An 18,303-nucleotide genomic window follows, 5' to 3' on the forward strand; every position below is an offset into this window, starting at 1 on the left:
GTGTTCGACTATATAGACTCAGAGGCCCTGTCCTGTGTTGCACAGCACAGGCCGTCCAAACTGACTTTTGATCAAACGAGGAGGCAAAGAAGAACACATCTCGACTGCCATGATCTGCCAGAGAAGAAAGTTCTCGATGGGAAGTAGAACAAAACGGCCAGTATCAGTATGAGTGGACATTTTCAGTTGGCAAATGAATATTTAAATGAAACGTTAGGAGCTCACCACAGGTGTTGAACAAGAGCCGGGGACAGGGAACAACCGGATTGTTGTTGTTGTAACAAACAATTAGTGCGCGTGCATGAGGGGGACAGGACTACACACTCCGACAGCAGAGGGGCGAAAGTGTTACTTTGCACCTGCTCGACGGCTACTACCGCGCGTAATGCGTAAAGAGCACCGTGCGACAACTCCCGTGAGCGCTCTTTTGGGGGGGGAAGTTGCTGGAAGCACACGTGACATAAATACACTTAAGCATGAACTTTGTGCTCGTGAGCTGTACGCCTGCACTGGCATTACGCGCAACGTATCCATCCGCCTCCAGAGCGATATCTTGAGTCCCAGAGGAAATGAATCTCACATCAAAGAAGAGGGGGAGCGGGGGCGGAAAGTTTAGTAAAGTGGAACTTGGTAACAGATGCCAGCAAAGGGGAGGGGCGCGGGGGGGGGGGGGTTCTGTGTTGTGTGTGTACGTGAACGTGTTTGTGTGTGAAGGCTTGTGCGGGGGGTGGAAGGACAGGACATGAGCGCACATTGAGAGTGCGGCTCTTTTACTCGGCGTGATCAACCCCCCCCCCCCCCTCCCCCCCCGGCCCGAAGCCCTTTTTTCCACCTAAAGCGTTTAGTTGCAGCTGACTGAGCACTTGCAGGGAGCGCAAAAGGGAGCGGAAGGGTCGAATTATTTCAACATATAACTCGCCCCCAAAACCAAAACTACTGTAGGAAAGAAAAAAAGAGAGATAGAGAAGAAGTGCCAGAGAGAGAAAGGGGAGGGGGGAGGGGGGGGGGGGTCAGAGAGAGAGAGAGGAAGAAAGGGAGACACTGGGTGGGGGGGAAGTTTTTGTTCTTTTCCTTTTTATTTTTTTCCCCCTGTCATCGCCTCCCCTTGTTCTCACCGGGCAACATGGACCAGGGGCCCAAGAGTCCTGCACTGCGGCTGGGGAGAGCAGGTAGGGTCGCACCGGCTCCATTTCACTTTTCCTGAGTTGAACTGATCTCTTCGAACAAAGTAAATCACGTTTTGTTAGTTGCTGTGTTGTTGTTGTTTTCAAATAGAAGTTGTGGAAGTTATTTGTGTTAATCGAAGTTAATCGAAATGCTTCTTTTTTTAAAACTTTTGCGCGGTGTTTGAAAGTATTTCAAAGTGTTCTGAAGTCGTCCTGCATGGCAAATGATATGGGGAACGAGTGCACTTATCAACATGTCTGATCTCAACTTTTTGGAGTCATGATAATTTACTGGAAACTTTTGTGTTTGAAAAGAAAGGTCTGGAGACTTTTGCAATTAATGATTTCTTTCTAGTTTAAAATGTGATTTTGATGCTAATAGCTGTATTTATTCATTATTATTATTATTATTATTATTATTATTATTATTATTATTGTCATTATATTTTAATGACCTATTTGAATTTTGGTTGGCACTGTTATCTGTTATGAGAAACCAAAGTGATTGAACTTGTTGGTTTTGGGTTGGCACCACATCCTGACCTCCTTGGTCTCACCTGAGAGAGGCACACTGATACCTTGACTGGCCCTTATAATACAAAGCAGTGTGTGTGTGTGTGTGTGTGTGAGTGTGTGTGTGTGTGAGTGTGTGTGTGTGTGTGTGTGTGCGTGTGTTTGTGCGTGTTTGTTTGGCACGACAAAGACACTTACGCACACGTGTTCATATTTCATGGCAGTTTAATCATCTTTTTTATTCATTTCCATTAAATGTGAGTTATGAGAACCGTGACAATTTGAGAATTTAAAAGCTGGTAGTTTCTTGTTCGTGTTTCTATGGAACAAAAGTTGGAAGCTGCAGTCCGATTGAGTCCAGAACAACTCTCCAAAGGAGTCCACGTGTGGCCCTTTCCTGCATTACTCTATTCAACAGGTTCATCTCGCATAGGCCTATTCATAAACCAGCGGGGCTCTGGTACAGCGATGGATCCGGCCATCGACCTCGTTATGGCACCCAACGGATACCACATCATTTCATATCGCTGCCCGCTGCGTCAGCATTGATAAAACGTCGTTTGTCATTAAGAACCGGCGGGCAGGTGATCCTCTCTCAAAGGGCTGTTATCCTTTTACTCCAGACTGGGGGAGAAAAAGAAGAAGTGCTATTGTGATGCTCTTGGTTGCCTGTAACAATGAAGCAACACCTTTTAATTGAGGTGCAGGCTGCATTTGGTTCTCAAATGTGTGTTCTCCCATAATGGAAATAAACGAGCTTGCGTGCAGCCTTCTGGGGGATATATCATTGAATAATGCCCCATGGTCTGTAAGACAAATAATACCCCCTTTTTGCGGTCCTTTAGTGGAAGGGGGCCTTGCCCCTTGGTATACGGTGAAAGCAATGGGGTTTGTAGAAATTGGTGAATAACCTTTTAATAACCTTTTAACCGCTGAGGAAATCAGAGTTTAAAGGAGTCTCTCCCTGCGTTGGCGTGTGGAGTCTTAAGGGTCTGGGGCCCATACCTAAGGCCTCTCCATTTCCTCTCACTTTAAGATACGTGCTCGGGGTACAAAGGAGAGAGCGAGCGTGATCTGACGAGACCCTTCCTCCCCCCCCCCCCAATAAGCGGATTCCACCATTTCAGTCCCCGTATGGATGCTAGTGGGCCAGTGGATGACGTTGAATTATTATTTTACTACCAGACCCCTTCATTACAACAACACAATTTGTTGACCTAAACATAATGTGTTTTTTTCTTCTTGTCACGTGCAATAACTGCATCAAGTCGTCACCAAACAGACATCCATGCAGTATGTGAGAGTTGCGGCCCAAATGAGCTTTTTGATGTTGCAGAAACCCCAAGAAAAGCTGCCAGAGAGAGAGAGAGAGAGAGAGAAAGAGAGGGGTGGGGGGTGGGGGGCAGAGGGGCGAGTAAGAGGGGAGGGAGGGGAGACAGAGAGTGATGAGATGACCTCACATGGCATACAGCCTGCTTCCGCGTTGACCTCAAGTGCCCTACATGCAGGGCGAGGTGTGGTGTTATATGACCTTGTACTTGCATTACCATGGAGACAAACGCTAACCAGTAGGTCCGTTTGATCAGGCCTGTGAGTGGGAGAGAGAGAGTACCTGAGTCGAGTTCCACCTCGGGTCCAAGACGGTTCACTCTCTTTCCACTCCATGTATTTTATTTATCAGAGACGACTCTTTTTTTAATTAATTAATGATATATATCTTTATATATATAAACATATATATTTTCTCTAAGCGAATGCAAACTTAAGAAGAGATACGGGAGCTTTCTCATTATGTTTACAGTCAGCCGGCGTGTAATAAACGAGCTGGTGGAGTTAACATGCGCTATTAATTTTTCATTGCTTTTTCGTTTCGACGCTCGGGCGTAAGTAAAGAAAAAAGAAAAAAGAGAGGAGAAAAAAAAAGAAAGGCGGAAGAATTAAAGCAAAACAGCCGGAGCTTTCCTGAGGATGGAGGGGAGGCAAGGGAGAAGGAAGAGGGGAGCATTTAAACAACAACATTGCCTCCAATTTGCCTCCAAATGATTATCGCAACTCAACCGCATTCTTACTAATGTTCAAAAAAAGTATACCCCCACACACACACACACACACACACACACACACACTGGAGAGGTAATGAAATATGGTAATGTGTTTGGACCCCCGGATTAAAGTCTTCCTACCCTGATGGAAGTTTTTTTTTTTCCTCCAAATGTTCAACCCTAAAGCGACAACAATTTGTATACATGATTGATTGTGTTTGGATTCTTTTTTTGTTGTTGTTGTTTTTAATTGCTTATGTATTTAATTTGCCAATCGGAGGAGACAAGGGCTCAGTTTGCTTCTAGGAAAGCGCTCGGGTCTGTATGACAACAAATACAACATAAAATGTAAACACACCTGCTGCGGAGGGAGAACGAGCAACGTGCAAGACGGGGAAAAAAATATGAAATAAAACACGCGATATGGGATATATTTGAGATATTGTGCGTTTGTGTCCCATGGAGACACCCGGAGCCAAATACTATGTCAATGCAACAAAAAAAAGAGGAAATAATAAAAACAAATAGAAGAATAGAAACTGTAAACATAAAGATGCATATTGTAAAATGCATATATATATATATATAAATATATATGTATAAATATATATAAAAAAAGAAAATAGTCAAAAGATGTTTTTCTCAGAGCAGTGTTATTTGGCTCCTTTGCTTGATTCGGGGCCTACATGGTGAGGTGGCACTGGTCTCTCGTGCTTGATCCAAGTCTAAATGTCATATTTAAATGTATGCACTGTATTCTGCTCTTGTGTTTTGTTTTATATATATATATATATATATATATATATATATATATATATATATATTTATATATTTATATATTTATATATTTATGTCCAAAAAAACAAAGACTCAACTTGCTATCTGTCAGATTTGAGAACCCCGAAATGATGACACGTCGGTAAAGGCTGAAATATGAATGAGGATTAGCACTTTACCGTCGGCGAGATTATAAAGCATGGGGACGTGGATCCAGCGAAGTCATATTCGGGGTTTGAGAAGCAGAGTGGTTTATTTATCGGATCACAATCACATGTCAGATACGGTGATCCCGCGCGGGCATGCAAGTGCTTTTATTTTTGGGGGTGGGTTCGTTTAGGTGTCCCTTACTGGACTGCTTTAAAGACTCTTTAAATTCCCTGTAAAAGTTCCCTCGTGTCTTTTTTTCCGTACGCGCGTGTATGCATGTGTGTGTGTATCTGCGTGCACGCGCTCTGGCTCGTTTCCCCAAGGTTGAACGCCCCCTCGTGGTTCCGCTGGCTCACTGAAGAGAGAGAGATAGAGAGAGGGATAGAGCAACAACAACTCTCACTCTCTGGCTAAATTATTTTTAAACAGAAAACAATAACTAGAGTAACAAATAATCAGAATGAAAAATAATAAATGTATTTGTTTTATAATGAGGGCAACCAGTTTTCCAGGGGTTGACGTTGCATGTTATGGAAAACGAAAAAACGAAAAAAAGCACAAGAAATCAACAAACACAAAAATCATAAATGAAATAGGCTCGGTAACATCATACATTGACCTTTTCAGCAGCATCGCCTTGAGGTACATCAAACATCTAGGTCCCTCGGAGGGTTACATGCAAACTACAGAGTTAGTGTTGCTGCTCATGAGGCACTTCAACCAGCCCAAATGATACTTTGTCTTTATGGTGTTATGTACACGCGTGATTATATTTCTGTGCATATAGCTATAATGGGTCTAATCGGGTGGCCTCGCGTGCCTGCAGTGTAAACACCGAGGACCTGAAATGATTAAATGTCGAGAAACAGGACAAAATGAGGAAATAACAACTCTCCTTTTTTTCTTCTCTTTTTTTTAATTTGGCTCATGCTTTAGGCTATTTGTGTGTTTAATATTACAGGGGCGAGGCTGAGATATGCCCTCTCAAATCAGGTGGGACTAACACGTAATGAATCCCCCTCTCTCTCTCTCTCTCTCTCTCTCTCTCTCTCTCTCTCTCTCTCTCTCTCTCTCCCTCTCTCTCTCAGTTTGGAGTGTACATGCGCAGCTCGCCAATTGCATTTCATTAGAAAATCTGTCCGAGATCCGCAATCAATTAAGTAATGAGTTGAAATGCATGTTTCATGTGTTTGTCTCTCGATCCTCCCCGAGCTAAAGATTGACAGCATTGTGTTGAAGGAGGGCTGTTGTTGTTCTTGTTGTTTTCTTTCCCCAACACTTGACAGCTCTGCAGGCCTGCACACATAACAGTGGAAAGGAACAGGAAGCTGAAATGTCCCAGAACACCGTGGCCCTTTAAAACCATGCCGGCCTGTTTTCCCTCCATGTAACAGAGGAATAATTCCTATTTTAGCATTCCCCTTCTTTTATAAAGCCTTGCTGCAACTAAGCCTCATTTTTTTTTGTAATACTCAATTAATTAGCCATTTAATATTGACATGAATAAATTGAGCGCAAATGGGTATACAGGCGTTTAGTTTTTTTCTCCTTTTTTCTCTCCTCTTCGTTAATTGAAATTAAACATATGATCATTTACTCCCCGAGCCTCCCGCGTCGCTCCCCATTGGCGGACGGACAGCGCACGCCGGGGGGCGTCATTGGCCACACGGGATTCGCAGCAGCCAATCGGCGCGCTCAGCCCACACCCCCCTCCTCCCCGCCCGCTTCTACCGAGGGGGCTCGCGGATGACGCGGTGTACGGTGGAGGGGGGAGGGGGGAGGGGGGGGGGGGGTGCAGCTCGCAGCTCGCGATGCGATTGGCTGGCGCCGCTGTGAGTGACGGGCAGCTGGGCCGGCGCGCGCGGGTTAGGGTTCCAGGGGTTTGGGAGCGCGGGCGCTGTCCGCACGAGAACAGGTCCTGAAACGCGGCGTGCTGCCCACCGTTGGACGCCCGCAGCGCCGGCAGCTTTTTGTTTTCTTCTCCGTGCGGTTCGACGGGGGAAAAAAAAACAACAACCCCTGTTTATGTACATATTTACACACCGACATTCTGGACGGGGCTTTTTATTTGTGGGCTGTTTCTGGCGCGAGCGCGGAGAAAACTATTGCTTTTGAATTTGGGCTGTTTTCTTTTTCCCACCGCGAAGAAAAGTCACTGAGGAAGCGGGAGTCCAACACGTTTGTGCGGCGAGTCCCGGTCAACACGGAGAGAGAGAGAGAGAGAGAGAGAGAGAGAGAGAGAGGGGAGGGGGGGGGAAGAGATAACTGAGAGAGCAAGAGCTGCCTTTCGTTTTCACTCACAGGATAACAACTCAGCAGCTTTTTCCTCAAACCAGAGAGTTCATTTATTATTATTTTTTCTCTCCCCCGCTGTGCAATTTTTCCTGTATTTTCTTTTTTTTTCTTCTTTTTTTTCTTCTTCTTCTTCTATTTGCCGTGGTGGATATGAGACTTCAAGATGTGAGCAGTCATCCGCTCTCACGCGCGTTATTGATGGGAGATTACCAAATGTTAATGTGAAAGCGACCCGCGGAGGACAAGAAGAAAACACAACGTGCTAATAATAAGCTGGAAGAAAACGAACCGTGGATTTGTAAAGAATATTTTTTTTATTTTTCGAACTGGGTTTTTTAACATTTTTTTTTAAATATTGTAATAGACTTAAAGGAGAAAGTTCAGCTCCCCCTCCTCCTCCTCCTCCTCCTCTTCATCGGCTAAGTCGCAGTTCAGGGGTCACGGCCAGCGGAGCGAGAAGAAGAGAAAAGGGAGGGAGGCTACTTTGTTTGCTCTCCATATTTTATTTTATTTAAAAAATTTGTGGGTGAAAGTTTGAATCTGTTTCCCCCTTGGGCTGAGGCGACTCGGTGAGGGAATGAGCTCCATCGCTGTGGTTTCCCTCCTCTGGTTTTTGGAGACCCCAGAGCAGACCCGGTGCGGTGTCCCGTCCCCATGGGGAGGGAGGCCGTCTCTGATTCCCTTTTTTGACGCCATTTCTTCTCTCCCTTCAACCTGAAAAAAACCCTCCCATTTTCTATATATTTTATTTTTAATATATATATCTATATATATATAGATATATATAAATATATATGTATATGAGTATATATTAGTGCGAAAGTACACAATTACTTTTTTTGTTTTAATTATTTAAGAAAATAAAACCCTGCTCTCTGAAGGGAACCGGTAGCCCCTCTCCATTTACTGGAGGTCACGGTGTTCCAGTGAGGTGGCCGACTCAAGCGGGGCGTCCGGGTGGCCTTTTTTTTAAAGCCCCCCCTTTGCATCGCACCGGGAGCTCTGCAGCCCCCCACCTTCACCATGGAGATCCACTGTAAGCACGACCCGTTCGCTGCAATGCACAGTAAGTTTACGCGTTTATATTCCTCCCCATCTGCATGCCCCCCCCCCCCCCCCCCCTCTCACACACACACACACACACACACGCACACACACACACACACACACGCTTACAACTCTGTTTGCGTGTGCAATCATAACCACAAAAAAAAAACATTCTTACTTGGGGTCCTAAATAATCTTTTCTTACGGAGAGGGCATGAACAAATCCTAAACAATGCATACAATATTACAAGCACGTGCATTTTGCTAATTAAATGTTGATATTGATTTCATCTGCATCCATTTCTTTTTATATATCAAAACAGCCTGGGTTGGAAACATTTGCTGTGCAAGTTAATTATTTATTTCTATATTTTAGCACATATTCTGATATGTTGGGCATGCAGGTTGCTCTAATGACTTCTTAAAATATGGCTATGCTTTGCTGTATAACATGTGGATATCATCTGATATATGCAGAGGTTTATTTATCCTGACTGTTGATGTGTATGTCTTGACCCCTGCAGTCATTTAACAAACAGGTGTATCTTGACTGTAATCTGTGCGCGCGGCGCGGGGTTGAGCTGGTTTATTTTATATTATGAAACGTTTTGAAATGCAGACAATGCAGGCCTAGATTTGATGTGATATATTTATATTATATTTGTCGGGTGCCTTGTGTGTGGAGCTGTTTGCTATGGAGGAGGTGCAGGGGTCAGAAAGAGAGAGAGAGAGAGAGAGAGAGAGAGAGAGAGAGAGGGTGGGGGTGGGGGTGGGGTAACAAAGCATGACTAAAAGCTGAACTCGATCCACAAACAGCAGCGGTGTTTTCTGGCACGTAACCACGTCAGGCGGACGCGCACAGGTGTGCGGGAAGCAGGTCCGTGCTCGGGGGGTCTTATGCGCTCACAACAAGGTGAGACTCCCGTTGATCCCCCGCGGGGGAGATCCTCCTCTCACAGCCCAGCGGGTCGGAGCGCGCGCCGCGGTCGGGCCTTGCAGCGTGCAGCGGTGCCTTCTTGCTCAAGGACACTTCAGCAGCGGAGAACCCTGCAGCGTTTATATCCAAAATACTTCTGTCATTTGACCCAGCACAGAAGACTTTAAGTTACACATTTATGATCTGAAATTAGTATCAAATGTTCAGTCTCAATCAGCTCCAAATAGAGGCCCGAATAACAGGACATCATTTCATTAAGAAAACAGCGTGTACTCTCAACCTTCAACCTTTATTGGTGGCCTTTAAAAAAATGCTTTTATAGAAGAGAAATGTGAGTTTAATACCCATACTTGCATGGAGGTGGCACTGGGCGTAATATTTGACCTCTATATCTAAAAGCTGAATATAAACGCCTTGCAAGCACACGCACACACACACGCACACACACACACGCGCACACACACACACACACACACATATATATATATATATATATATATATATATATATATATATATATATATATATATATACACACATACATATTGTGACTGACAGAGGTTCCCACGGTGTGTTATCCGGCTGGGTAAGTAAGAAGAAAAAAAAGCTACACACACACACACATAATAGAAAAAGAAAAGAAAAAAAAACTAGAACGAATCCCGTTTCCTCTTCGCTGCAGTTTCGCCAAAGCCAATGAACCGCGGTGCTGACGGTAACAGCGGAGCTAAAGTTATATATGTCAAAGCCCGGAGACGCTTTAAAACGATTACACCCGAAAAAATGTCAGAGGTAGAGAGAGAGAGAAAGGTTGGGTTGAATCGACTGTGACGCGTGGAAATGTTGCCGTGTGTGTGTGTGTGTGTGTGTGTGTGTGTGTGTGCGCGTGTGTAAAGTTCAACATCAACTTTAGTTTTTTGCTTTACCTTTTTTTTCTTCTTAATTCCATAACATTAAATGTATTATTTCCTTTGCGTGGTGTGCGCGTGCTCACCCCTGACAGTTGGCAGTTATTGCCACATGTTTTTTTTCTATTTTTATTTTTTGAGTTGCTTTATTTCGGGTTGTAGTCTTTTATGTGGGCAATAAAAAGACTTCATACCTCATATATAAATACACATGATTCAAATCACTCATTATATGCTTGTTTATAAGTTTGGAGCGTGCTTTGAGCCATGAGCAACAACCCATAGCAGAGATGATTTAAAAAAACAAATAAATCTATAGCAGGTAATTGTGATGATAATGAGCTGAATTTCATAATCACGTATTGTGATGGTAATGTTGGCATGCTGAATACTGAGCAGGCGAGGCTGTGGCCTACCTTGGTGATCGATCTCGCGAGTTTAAAGAAGAAACAGGTTTTCGAAAAAAAAAACTAATATTTAATCCGACCACAGTCCACGAAATAAAAACTGTTTAAATGCTGTCATTTAAGTCATATTTTTTAATTAAAAACGTAATTTTTTTTTCTTTCTCTCACCGGAATCGCTGTAAAACTGTTTATATAATTCCAACCGTTCGTTATTAACACGACTCATTGACTCACACTTCACAGACACAGAATATTAATTATTCCACCTTTCAAGAATAAAAAATAAAAAATAATAGTACGCCTGGCATATCTCACTCGAGAAATTGTGCTTCATCTGTATTCTCGCGGGACAACTTTATAAACAGGTTTTCAGCCAAAAGTCATTTCTTTTATTTCTCTCTTTCTTTCTTTCTTTTTTTACTTTTTCTTTTTATTCAAGAGACAGAGAGAGAGAGAGAGAGAGAACCGGTGGCGTTTATTTGCGATTTCTTCGATTTTGCTTTATTTTTGAATCGTCAGGCCGTGACGAGGCAGATGAGAGATGAGAGACAGAGACAGGGAGAGGGAGAGGGAGGGAGAGAGAGAGAGAGAGAGAGAGAGAGACGGGAATGCAGAGAAACAGAGAGCCTAATAGACTTTATTTTCTGGATGGGGGAGCTCGAATATATTTTGCTTTATCTCTGTTTTTTGCTCTTTCCCGGAAACAGTGACTCAATCAAACATTTAAGGAGGCGCTGGGCTTTTTAGTCGGCTCCTATATATAAAAAAGGATAAATAAATAAAAATGCAACATGGGGGCTGCATAATGACCCCGGGTCCCCTGGCTGTCTCTGTCCCTCTCTCATCCGTTTTTTTCCCCCCCTGGATGAAGAAGAAGCTATAGCTGCCTCTGGAGACTCAGTCTTTACAGAAACACCTTTAAAACCCTAATCCCCCCCCCCCCCCCCCCCCCCTCCCACCTCCCCTCATTTGGGAGAATCTTTGTATCTAATTTGCAACAAAACCTCAGGAGCTGGCCAACCTTAATTGAATTTCCGGGAGCGAGTGGTTAATTTGTTTGGTCAGTGTGAGGAATTGCTGGACCTCTGTCATTAAACTCACACAGCTGTGAGGGAACATCATCCCTGAATTCTTCTGTTAGGTGACATATTAAGAAAGTACTTCTTTTTTTCTTTTATCTAGAAAGGGGAATGTATTCCTCCTAACAAATGCCAGGCAATTTCTTGCCATTTTCCCCAGTTATAGTGATAAAAACTGTCCAGGCACCATTTCCGAACACAAGACTTTTTAGTCTTTAATGCTGCTTATTTAGAGAATTATAGCCTCAGTGGCCGATAAACAAATGCCTCTATAGAATGTGTAAGTTATTGCGTTTCGGCCCTATCAGTACAGTTATGGGCTCGGGGAAAATAAATAAATTTCAGAAACACATAATCCCCATCACCCACCCCGAGGACGATGAGAGTCTGAACGTCTAATGCCAACAGTAAATACACAGATAAGTGAATAAATAGTTATCTGGACGCTTTTTGTAGGTCACAAGTCATTCCTCTCCATCTCTTTACAAAGCAAGGCGTATTTCATGCCCCAGCCCAGATAGGACGGGTGAAAGGAACCATTTCATTTACTCTTATCTGAGAGAGAGAGAGAGAGAGAGAGAGCGAGAGAGCGAGAGAGGGAGGAAGAGAGAGAGAGAAAGAGAGAGAGGGGGGGGGGGGGGGGTCTTCTCTGCAAGATACCTTTGATGAGGAGGGCGTGTGCACAGTGGGCTTCTATAAACGACCCAGCAAAGAAGGGTAAGGGGGGGAAACCTGTGCTTTTATTCATCGAAAGGTTCCAGGACGTGATAAAAAGGAGAGGAGGAAGAGAATAATGCCTTCGCACTTGTACAAAACATTCACAGAGAGCGAGCGAGAGAGCGAGAGTGTGTGTGTGTGTCTGTGTGTGTGTGTGTGTTCAGGATTTTTGTCCATGTAGGTCAGCGGGCTCGTTCTTGCTTTGAGGAACGTCTGTGAGTTTCCTCCCTGCGTCTCAGCACCTAGTGGGATGTTACGGTTATGATTTCCAGTAAAATTGCAGAATTAGAAGGGAAACAAAATGACCAGAACGGAGGTGTTCAGATGGGCTACATGAGGTCAAGGCGCTGGCTGACCATGAACGGCAATATTCAAGGACCTTCCAGTCCCCTCTCTACTATCACAAAGGTATAAAATGTCCCAAAATATGTTAAAACAAAAAGTAGTCTTCTGTCCAGATTGGCAGGCCCATTTGTGACCATGAATAAGCAGCGGCCCAGGAGCTGCTTAGGCTACCTGTTTACATTCAAAACAAGCCGACGCATCCTCATGATGAAATCCCACAGATCTTACTTTTGAACCCCCCAATCAGCAGATGTGTATTACAAGACACCTTCTCGAATGTTTGCCGTGTAAACGAGTGCAAACCACAAGGTCACTGCAGTTAAGGAGCATCTTCAGTCAGAGGCAGCTCATTGCACTGCTTCCCAGAAATACTCACACATCAGAAATCATCCAAAACACCACGTGTCAGCGCTCAGAAAGGTCGACGCAGTCGATTGGCTGAAGGGGTGATGTTTAGTGTCGCATAAAGTTAGGAGACTGGTGAGAGATGGATTAAAAAGAAAGAAAAGTCAAACCCACAGAGGACCTGGCTTTCAGTCCATATGGGTCAAGCTCCAACACCCCCCTGAATCCTATATTTCCCACAATGCTCTGGGATAACTGACCTCACCGCGAGGGTTATATTCTCAGGATATTGTCTTTAAAAGTTGGTTAAAACATTGAGCTCAGCTTTCGCGGACGATGCGTGATCATGTTGACTGCGTCTACATATTGGGTCTTTTGTAAAAGAGCGATTGCTTTTTCAAATCGCGCCGTCTGCGGCGCCACGGCGTCTACTGCATGCGTCTGCGTCAGGCGTCTATGGCATGCGTCTGCGTCAGGCATCTACTGCATGCGTCTGCGGCGCCAGACGTCTACGGCATGCGTCTGCGGTGCCAGGCGTCTGTGGCAGCAGGCGTCTAATGCATGCATCTGCGACGTCAGGCATCTGCTTCAGGCGTCTGCGGCGGCAGGCGTCTACGGCGCCAGGCATCTACGGCATGCGTCTACTGCATGCATCTGCGGCGTCTGCGTCAGGCGTCTGCGTCAGGTGTCTGCGTCAGGCGTCTATGCCAGGCGTATGCGGTGCAAGGCGTCTACGGCATGCGTCTACTGTATGCATCTGCGGCGTCTGCGTCAGGCGTCTGCGTCAGGCGTCTATGCCAGGCGTATGCGGTGCAAGGCGTCTACGGCATGCGTCTACTGCATGCATCTGCGGCGTCTGCGTCAGGCGTCTGCGTCAGGCGTCTATGCCAGGCGTATGCGGTGCAAGGTGTCTACGGCATGCGTCTACTGCATGCATCTGCAGCGTCTGCGGCAGGCGTCTGCATAATGAGTCTCCTTCCAGCTCCAGAAAATAAAGAGGCGAGGGAAGGAGTGACCTGGCCCGCCGCTCGGAAGCATCTCTGTTTTATTTCACAGACGGAGACTGTAGACTTCACACTTCATGTGTGGATGTGTTTCTGTTTGAGCTGGAGTAGCACAAGTGTGTGTGTGTGTGTGTGTGTGTGTGTGTGTGTGTGTGTGTGTGTGTGCGTGCGTGCGTGTGTGTGTGTTTCTTTATTCTATGCTGATGGAGGGAAGGAGAGGACAGGGGGACAGGTTCAGGGGACAGCTTTGTGTATAAGGGGGTATCCCTGCTGGGGTAATGTGTTTAAAATCTATTACACCCAAAGCTAGGATTAGTGTGTGGTGTGTGTGTGTGTGTGTGTGTGTGTGTGTGTGTGTGTGTGTGTGTGTGTGTTTCCCCTAAAGACGCAATCACTATGGTAATACAAAAGCCAGTGGATTATGTGGCAGAAAAAGAAAATCTGGTTGATTTACACTCTGCCTTTGGTGAGATACATACATGTACAGTAAATACACACACTATTAGGGAGCTGTGGAGAGAGCGTATGGATCCCACTACTGCTTACTGTATTATATACTTATATATATATACTTATATATTGGCTGATACAGCTTCGTCGTCTCCCAGCAAGAGGCCCCTGCGCGTTCTGACCTAGTTGGCTGTGTGGAGCCTTTCAACAGAGAGAGTTAACAGAGGTGTGAATGTGTTGATCTCCAGACTGCTGACCCCTCAGGTGCATGCTGGGACAGGCTCCAGGGCTGGTGCTCAACAATTAGTTGGTTAATCCATCAGGCCATCGGCAACACATCAAAAACCGTCAATTTAGTACTTTCCAAGCAAAAAGGCCAATAATGATGTTTTCAGGTCCTCATCGTCGGATCACTGGTGTTCCGTGAAAGTACATTTAAAAGGCGTCACATTGGGACGTTCCTTTTCTCCTCATCATCTGATTTATGGGTGCAAACTGTATCCCATGTTATACTTTGCTCTAGGGCTGGACCCTCAATATGATCATTTCTCTTTCAATGACATCGCCTCGTGATGAAATCATACATCGAGATATTGTGACGTGCAACTAAGTCGTCTTAAGTTCTCAATCATTGAGAAAATCACAAGAGTTTCGAAAACGCGCCGCATGGTGGCACTACTTTGCTCCAATGCACACCCGATTCCGACTTATTGCTGCTTTAAATCGATCAATCAAAGAGATAATTTAAGCCGGCGGCTACATATGTCCAATATTTACAGGAGCATAGAGGGGAAGGATTACAACGTGTCATAACAACCTCATGATCAGAATTACATAAGGGTTCAGCTTGTGTCCTGTTCTATTCTATATCAGTCTTATTCTCCTAAATTAAATTCCCCAGGGGAGAGAGAGGAAGGGGGGGGGGGGGGGTATTAGTGGTATCCTTAAGTAAAGGGGCCAGTTGGTCAATAATGAATCCCCTCATTTACTGAAGATTTTACAGCTCAACTCTGGCCCGTGTGAAAATGAGCAACGCTTGCACTTTGGAACAGTCAAACTTTTGCTATTGTGCTGAGAAATGAGAAATCACATCATTTTGAGATATTAAATTGACTCCAGTAGCCGTGGGATCCGAGTCCAGAAAGTGTGACTCAAGCTCTAAATATTTTCTTAACCAGAGTTGAATCCAGAATCGCACGACGATCTAACGGGAAAACCAAAGAAAATTGTAATCAGAGGAAAGACGAGGCAGCAAATCAATAATTACTTTTGTGATCACCGATTTTACCTGTGAGGTCACACCCGTTCAGACTTTCATCTGGTCACATTTGGATAACTTTATCTTTGTCTCATTTCACTGCCTGTGGCCTAATTAAATTCAAAGGCAGCCATGGCATTCCTCTCCCCCTCACTCATCCTTGACCTTGTTTTGACGTGTCTTCTCTCTCTCTCTCTCTCTCTCTCTCTCTCTCTCTCTCTCTCTCCTCCAGGACACGGCGGGGTGAACCAGCTCGGAGGCGTGTTTGTAAACGGCCGGCCCCTCCCGGACGTGGTCCGCCAGCGAATAGTGGAACTCGCCCACCAAGGGGTCCGGCCCTGCGACATCTCACGCCAGCTGCGAGTCAGCCACGGGTGTGTCAGCAAGATACTGGGCAGGTAAACGAGGCCGAGTGGTACAAACGTGTCGGCCCTACTGGTGGATCGCCATCTTTAGAGGGAATATCTTTGAAGCAGGACAGCTTACAGTACATGTCTGAATCTGTTTTTCTGTTGGCTTCAGGTGTTGGCTTAGCATGTGTGAGACTGAAGCCCCTGTAAGGTCACACTGACTTGCCATTCCTTTGACCCCCTCAGCATCCACGCTGCGTTTCCACCGCTGTCTGCTCGCTTGCCTTTTCTTCTTCTTCTTCTTCTTCTTCTTCTTCTTCTTCTTCTTCTTCTTCTTCTTTCTTTTTGCCCCTTTAACCTTCCTCTTCTCTCTCTGTGTCCTGTATTTCTCTCCCGACCCTTCTCAATATTTTTGTGTCTCTCCAACCCCCCTCCACATCTCTCTCTCTCTCTCTCTCTCTCTCTCTTTCTCTCTCTCTCTGCCTTTTCAAAGCTAAAATTCTAAATCCCTGCTCGTTCCGTCCCCCGGAGAAGAAAAGGGGACAAAAGGGAAAAGATTCATCACTTTTTGGGGAATTAGCATCAAAATGAAAGTGGCACCATATTTCTGACCCCCCCCCCCCCCGCCCCCCGCCCCCCACAAAAAAAAAAACGAAGTGAGATGGAGAAAGGGAGAAAGACAAGAACACAATCAAAAAGGGGAAAGGCATGTTAAAGAAGACGAGTGCGGGGGGAAGGGGTGAGAGACAGAGAGACCATTTGAGGGGACGGAGGGGAAAGGATTAGCTACAGCAACCCTCAGCTATATAAAAAGAAAATATGTTGCTCATTGTTCTCCCTTGCCTTTCTCTCTCTGTCTTCCTCTCTATATCTTCCTCTCTCTCTCTCCCCCTGTCCTGGCCGTTCAACTCACTGAAGCGTTACCGTGAGGGGGGGGGGGGGATCGAGGGATGGAAGGAGGGAGGGTTGTTTTATCCTCTCCTCTCTGTCTCTCTGGTGCCAGCAGAACAAAAACAGCAACTCTAGTGCTCCGTGTGTGTGTGTGTGTGTGTGTGTGTGTGTGTGTGTGTGTGTGTGCGTGTGCGTCAGCTCACCGTTGTGCGGATATCAATAACCACGCTCGTTTATTCACCGATGATTTTGCTGTGAATAATTTAAATAGTTTTCCATTTGGAAATAGATTTGTTTGTTGTTTTTCCTTTAGCTGTGTTTATACTCCAGCTGTGAATAGTCCAAATGTGCAACACACACACACACACACACGCATATGCACATGCACATGCACTCACACACACGCACACACGCACACACACACACAAAAAGGGAAACAAGGAAGCACACATTTACAGGAGCACACATCTTCACGGAAGGGATAACTCTACCGTACAGCGGTGGAGAGAGAGAGAGAGAGAGAGCAGGTTTAAGACTGACTGACAGCTTGCATCCATACACAGCATCCCCCCTTTCTCTGCAAGCTCTGTAGCGCATTTGCTGTCCCCCCTCCATCCCTCCACCTCCTGCACCGATGCCCCTTCTGCATGCAAATACATTCATGAAATAGCCATGGTGGACACGAAACGCCTGAATCTGTGTGTGTGTGTGTGTGTGTGTGTGTGTGTGTGTGTGTGCCACCCTCTTCTCTGTCACAATATGAATCAAACGACAGCACGGCTCTGTTGGTCTTAATGACCGCGAGGTGGTCAGTTTCACGTGTTGCAAGTAGAGATGGCACCGCTACATATGGAACATTTTGACATCACGGCAATAAGTGTTGGTCTGTGTGGAGCATCAAGTGTCCGGCTCCAATGAATGCTCTGTGAGGCATTAAATATAACTTATGTAATGTTATTTACCTGGAGAAAGTTTGCTTTTCTAAGTCTGGGGGTTGAAGATGTCTTTTCCAAAGAATAATAATATTAATGATAATAGCAAAGGCATTAGAAAAAACGTAATGGAAACGAGACAAATGGATTAATTTGTGAGAGAACAGAGTCCTTTAAATGTGGCAAGAGTCACCAGTTTCCCGTCAGAATATCTTTTGTAATGCATTTGTAATATTTGCAATATATTTTCGTCTTTGTCCAGTTTAGAAATGGTCGCTTAAAGCAGGTAAGTCAGGAACATTGTCCCGTCGACCATGCGCTCTTCCGAAAACCTAACTTCCTGTCAAGGTGGAAGTTTATTTTGAAAAGACATCCATGTAAGTGGACCAACCAGAGTTTCCCCCAATCACTAACCACGACACACACGATTCCATCATAACAGACTCATGCTAGCTACAGCTGAATTTAAGATTTTTGCACGTCACTTTAATTTGTCAGTACAGGACAGTGAGAATGTAAAAACTATCGTCCTAGAAATGCGACAGGAGACGGGATGATCGTTCTCTTTTAAAGATCAATATCCAAATCACCACTAAGTGTCAGTTAGTCTGCACTATTTGCCCCTGTGTGAGCGACTCTTGCTCCAAACGACAAACTGTTGTAACCAAAGGTTTAAGAACCACAGTTAGT

General features: G+C 45.1%; 1 protein-coding gene across 4 annotated transcripts in view; it reads left to right on the top strand.

The window, feature by feature from the left end:
* The first annotated feature begins 997 nt into the window (after positions 1 to 997).
* pax5 (paired box 5) overlaps positions 998 to 18,303 on the top strand; it is a 50,197-nt gene continuing 32,891 nt past the window's right edge. For 2 of the 4 annotated variants that reach the window (XM_034533957.1, XM_034533959.1), the window contains exons 1-3: positions 998 to 1,169; positions 7,825 to 8,009; positions 15,673 to 15,838. In XM_034533957.1, the coding sequence (XP_034389848.1) occupies positions 7,967 to 8,009; positions 15,673 to 15,838 (209 nt within the window). In that variant the 5' untranslated portion in view covers positions 998 to 1,169; positions 7,825 to 7,966. The remainder of the gene's footprint in view (positions 1,170 to 7,824; positions 8,010 to 15,672; positions 15,839 to 18,303) is intronic. The other 2 variants (XM_034533956.1, XM_034533958.1) reach the window with 1 other exon arrangement.

Source organism: Cyclopterus lumpus, chromosome 1 (genome assembly GCF_009769545.1).
Source record: "Cyclopterus lumpus isolate fCycLum1 chromosome 1, fCycLum1.pri, whole genome shotgun sequence".
In the NCBI taxonomy this organism is placed as follows: domain Eukaryota; kingdom Metazoa; phylum Chordata; class Actinopteri; order Perciformes; family Cyclopteridae; genus Cyclopterus; species Cyclopterus lumpus.